Source organism: Galeopterus variegatus, unplaced genomic scaffold (assembly GCF_000696425.1).
Source record: "Galeopterus variegatus unplaced genomic scaffold, G_variegatus-3.0.2 Scaffold204, whole genome shotgun sequence".
Classification (NCBI taxonomy): Eukaryota; Metazoa; Chordata; class Mammalia; order Dermoptera; family Cynocephalidae; genus Galeopterus; species Galeopterus variegatus.
This window is the reverse complement of record NW_007726315.1, coordinates 326025-331958: the sequence shown is the minus strand read 5'-3', so window position 1 is coordinate 331958 and position 5934 is coordinate 326025. Positions and strand designations below refer to the sequence as shown.

Genomic DNA, 5934 nt, shown 5'->3' with positions numbered 1-5934 from the left:
TATATGTCAAGTATCCCTGAAAAAAGACAGAAAGTGTATATATGTGTGTGTGTGTGTGTGTGTACATATAATACATGCACATATTATATATATATATATATATATGTATGTGAAGGGTACTTCGAAAAGTTCACGGAAAGATCTTTCAATTCTATTATTCCATGAACTTTTTGAAGTACCCTCATATATGTATACACATATATAATACTTCATATTTAACACTAGGAGAAGCCTTACATATTACCATATATATCAACCTCTTAATGCTATATATGAGAAAGGAGCAGCTAAAGTTAATTTCCACTAGAAAGGGCCTAGGAAATAATTTTATTCATTTTACATCTGGTCAAAGTGAAAATGGGTCACAAACAAGACAAGTAATTTGCCAGGTTACACTATTGTAAAAGTCTAAGCAAGGTGGACTACACAGATTCTAAATCAATGGGCAAGATGATGGGACAAACTTTTGATACAAAACTGTCCTGAGCTCCCTCAGTAATCCCAAGGGGTGGATGACTTCATGGCAAAAATTCACAGTAATTTGGGAAGAAGCATTCTTTTCAAGCCTTAATATAAGACCTTATTAAACAGTCACTGATAGTATTTAATTATTGGAAAAACAATTATTTCTTGTATATGTTTCTGTACTACTAGCATGGAAAAGAAATATATACTCCCCAGTTTAATAAAACTATATTTTATATCTAAAGAAGTGAAATGAAAAATGGATGGTTCTGTTCTGGATCTCAGTCCACACCATGGTCAGCAGTGTACTATAAAAACAAAAATAACATCTTTTCATTGATCTTGCAAACTTAACTAATATGACCAAAATATCTGAGGTATTCCATAACACTTCCAGGGAGCCTAATTCCTTCCTGCATAATTTCACATGGATGGTGCAGCAGCATTGGAAACTGGTACACACATAAAGCACACGTGCTCATGAAAAACCTTCATGAGCTTTTGAAATGTAGGAGGGANAAACCCTTGGCGGGAGCGCCGCCGCGCTCCCAAGTGGCGCACTCTCCAGTGTGCCACTGGGCTGGCCCGAATTGTATTATTCTTAATAACTTAGATGCCCATGCCTAATAGATCAGTCAATTTAGAACCCTAGTTAAGGAAAGAGAGAGAATGCAGTGAAGAAATATAACCTAATGGTGCAACAATAGAGTAATGGTTAATTGATTTGGTACATCAAAGTGATGGAGTGCCCTTGATCATTAAAAATCAAGTGATAGGAAAAGATTTAATTACCTAGGAAATGTTAACAATCTTCTAGGCAAAAAAGATCAGGTCATAAAAGAGTAGTACGTATGATATGATTCTAATCTTGTAAAGCAAACAAATAAAAACAAAAGCTTAATATATGTCAAGTATCCCTGAAAAAAGACAGAAAGTGTATATATGTGTGTGTGTGTGTGTGTACATATAATACATGCACATATTATATATATATGTATGTGAAGGGTACTTTGAAAAGTTCACGGAAAGATCTTTTAATTCTATTTTTCCATGAACTTTTTGAAGTACCCTCATATATGTATACACATATATAATACTTCAGATTTAACACTAGGAGAAGCCTTACATATTACCATATATATCAACCTCTTAATGCTATATATGAGAAAGGAGCAGCTAAAGTTAATTTCCACTAGAAAGGGCCTAGGAAATAATTTTATTCATTTTACATCTGGTCAAAGTGAAAATGGGTCACAAACAAGACGAGTAATTTGCCAGGTTACACTCTTGTAAAAGTCTAAGCAAGATGGACTACACAGATTCTAAATCAATGGGCAAGATGATGGGACAAACTTTTGATACAAAACTGTCCTGAGCTCCCTCAGTAATCCCAACGGGTGGATGACTTCATGGCAAAAATTCACAGTAATTTGGGAAGAAGCATTCTTTTCAAGCCTTAATATAAGACCTTATTAAACAGTCACTGGTAGTATTTAATTATTGGAAAAACAATTATTTCTTGTATATGTTTCTGTACTACTAGCATGGAAAAGAAATATATACTCCCCAGTTTAATAAAACTATATTTTATATCTAAAGAAGTGAAATGAAAAATGGATGGTTCTGTTCTGGATCTCAGTCCACACCATGGTCAGCAGTGTACTATAAAAACAAAAATAACATCTTTTCATTGATCTTGCAAACTTAACTAATATGACCAAAATATCTGAAGTATTCCATAACACTTCCAGGGAGCCTAATTCCTTCCTGCATAATTTCACATGGATGGTGCAGCAGCATTGGAAACTGGGACACACATAAAGCACACGTGCTCATGAAAAACCTTCATGAGCTTTTGAAATGTAGGAGGGACTCAACACAAGATATTTGATATTTGATATTTGAAGAGAAGGAATCCTAGAGTCATCTGAGTGCCAGAAATATAACCCCGTTCTCTCCTGCCATAGAGTTCCAGCCCATCTTTGATTTTTGGTTCTTGTTCATTGATTCATTTTCTGACCCACGTGTATTTTCTGGTTTACTCTAAGCAGTTGAAGAGCCACTTACAATGGGTGAAATTTCAAGTCTTACTTACCCCGATCTTTTGGGGTGACCTAAGGGGTTCCTTCTTGACAAGTCTAAGATAAAAAGCTGCTGGAAGGATGAAAATCAGCATAGTGGCAGCAGAAGCCCCTGAGGAAACAAACACAGGGCAAGTCAACCTCTTACCCAACAGAGCAGATACCCCAGGTCACGCACTTCAAAGAAACCAAATATAAAGCTACCCTATTCTTCTTAGCACTAAAAGTACACATTTGAATCACATAAGCTCATCTTGGTTTCTTCCTCATAGAAGACATGTTAATGAAAATTAAAATATACCAAATATCATAGCTGCATAAGTAAACATAACATATAATAAGCAATAAAAAGCTGAACTTAATACAGATTTACATATAATTAGTAAAAGGAATTGATACTACGGAGGCTGAACTCATCACACGCCTCTCCTAGCCACCTCTTACTTTTTAATTTGCTTACACCTGATTCTTTTTACAGTTTTAGATTGTATTTAAAATTTGAGTGTGGTGCTACGGCAAATGTCTGCAATCCTGTCAACATCACCAGTTGTAGCACTCTTATCCTGTTCGTGACGCCAATTGTCTAGCTACTTGACTATGCCAGTTGTCGGGCTCTTTTACCTGCCAGGAATCCTGTACTGACTGGGCCAATGGCTGAGCTAAGGCTGGGTCTGGATCTCACAGACCCCTCAAGCCTGTTCACAGACTGGGTCACAAATCCTTCACATGCCAGGCTGGGTCCCCAGACCCCTCACATACCCGGCTGGGTCACCAGACCCCTCACACGCAGGTCTATGAGCTAGGTAACCAGTAAACAGGTCCTTGGAAGCCGTAGGTTGGAGAGCATGGCTGCGCACAGCGGACACCTGAGGCACTTGCCAGCCAAGGTGGTGGCACTGTGCATGTGCACTAACCGCACCCACACAAAGCTTGCTTACAAGGAATGTGCTGAACCACCTCCAACTGGCTATTTTGAAATTTCTTCTGCTGGATATTCCAGTTCATAACTCTTAAATTCCCCCACCCATAAAGCCTTAGGGCCTGGACACAATAAAGCCAAGTTCTCTGCAGTCATACAGCAGGGGTGACCCTTTTGTTTCTCCCCTGAGCTTAGGAGGTATTGGGGCCAGGCAGTACAAAACAAAACAAAACACTATTTCCTTCTCCTTTATAGGGTCATAGCTAAAAGTTACAGTTTTGGAGTATGAATCCTTGTGGACTGCATGGAGGGACCGGATTTCTGTTTCCCATTTCACCCTAGAGTTTTTAATGTACACCTGGTTTATTTAAAAGATGTTAAATTCAATCAACCAAGCACATATTCAGACAACAGAACTTGCCACCGCATTCTGGACCCTGAGTTTGATCTCCTCAATGGGGTGATCTAGGAAGACTCAGACTTGCCCTCACAAGCACCAGACACCTTTTAGTCAATCAAGGTGGGGAGGAATGACTTCCGGTGGATAATGAGGTGAGCGGTCACTCAGTCCAGCTGAAATGGAACGTACAGCTTTCCTAAGTTAGGCCTGCCTGGCTGCTGCCGACAACTCCCTTATGGCTTGCTGAGACAGTAGCGCACATAAACACAGACCTCACAGACAGGACACATACAGTTACACACATTTGCTCACTCAAATTATATACTGTACAGAGGGAAAGTGACCAGCTCAGCCACTAGAGCCCAGCATGTCTAATGGGAATGCCATGAGCCTCAGACACACTGGATCCTGACTACCCAGCACTGTCTCCCTGTCCACTATTTAAGGAGGTGTATATTTGGGTTGACTAAATAAGAACCTTTCTGAAGCTTACCTGTGAATCCAAAGATGTATTTTATAGTTGGCACAAGGATGACCAGAACATTATTAAGTGTAATAAGTATGGCCGCAATCAAAAAATGTCTTATCCAGCTGAAGGNCGCTTATTCAACATTGCCCAAACTGGTCTAATTAGTAGGCTTAAAATAAGCTTTTTATGATACATACATACTGCTCGAGGACTTATTTGTCTCACAGTGCTAAACTTTAACAAGGAGAATACAGGTTCATTTTCAGGAAGAGGTCAGAATGTGCTTGCTTTTCAGTTCTCTGTTAAAACAGTGCATTCAATTCAGTAAGCTGAGGTGGAGGCAACCCTCCACATACAGGGCCTCTGAACGTAAACGTGATTCTCTAAGGTTTCAGGGCTCCCAGAAAGACTAAGATTTGGCCTAGTGATGGAAGAGTACAGAGGGTTTACAGGAATAGTAGGTAGAACGGTCAGAGGAAATGGCAAAAGCTTCCTCTTTATAGTGAACAAGAGATGAGAAAATCTCAAACAGAGCCAAAGGCATATGGAGTTGCCAACGCACTCCCGAGGAGAGCAACAGAGCCGAGCGGGAGAGAGTAGGCTGGTGCTGGCGGTGGAAAAGAGCAGGGAGACCTGCCGGTCTTGTTACAATGCCGTCCTGAGGAGGGGCTGGCCTCAACAGTCCTCAGCAGCTCTATTTACCTATGTCAGGGCAGAGGCCACGCTGGCTTCTTACCCACAAAGCCTTGTCTGCTTGTCCACTTATTTTTGTGCCCTTTTCTCTACTGACACAAACTGATAAGAACCTGGGAATGTGGGGCAGATGCTGTGGGAGAGGGAAGTCTCAGAGACACCCAGGGCCTCTAACCCAGAATAATTCCAGAAAGGTTCTAGGCAGTTCAAGAGAAACCATCTTATTTCCAGAGAGAATGTCCTGAACAGGAGCCTGTCAGCAGGAGCTATGTTCTGATGTGGGGACCCAATGTGAAAGCCAAAAACGTGGAGCCAGACTGGAAAGTGAGAGCTTTAGCTCCAAACTCTTACAAAAAAAAAAGAAAAAAAATCAATTCCCCCCTAGTTTACAAGTGACTCACACTTGCACTTGTAGGATTGCCTAGGGCAAGGGTGTTGGAAATACTTATGAATCACTACTCTATTGAAGTTCATGCAAATCTGCAGTATTTCTATGCCTGTATCTACCTACATTTCAAAACAGGAGATTTGAAGGCAACATAAGTGAAAAGAATGATTTTACCATGATACGATGAAATCCTAAATAAACCCAGCAGGATTATTTAGTTTTCTGTTTTTCATGGTGATGTGTGAACTTTACTGCATGAAGGGAAGCACAAGCTGAAAATGGCATCGTCAGTCCTCTGGAAGGAGGCGCAGTCTCATCACAGACACCCCCACCTCATATCACCCCCTCGACGACTGAGAAAAGAGAAATGTTGAGCTGCTAGTGAAAAAGCTGGATTTTTAACTCACTTCATTAATTCGCCTGTTCAATAAACATTACAAGCAGTTACCGTGTGCCTTTTCTTAAAAAGGAAAAAAACTGAAATAATTGGAGAAAAGAAATATGACGAATGGAGAAAGG

General features: G+C 40.2%; 1 protein-coding gene across 1 annotated transcript in view; it reads right to left on the bottom strand.

The window, feature by feature from the left end:
• Nucleotides 1-5934, bottom strand: part of SLC38A4 (solute carrier family 38, member 4) — a 32287-nt gene that overhangs the window by 3233 nt on the left and 23120 nt on the right. The window contains exons 15-16 of the mRNA XM_008565814.1: nucleotides 4359-4466; nucleotides 2561-2658 (exon numbers count right to left, since the gene is read on the bottom strand). Of these exons, the coding sequence (XP_008564036.1) occupies nucleotides 2561-2658; nucleotides 4359-4466 (206 nt within the window). The remainder of the gene's footprint in view (nucleotides 1-2560; nucleotides 2659-4358; nucleotides 4467-5934) is intronic.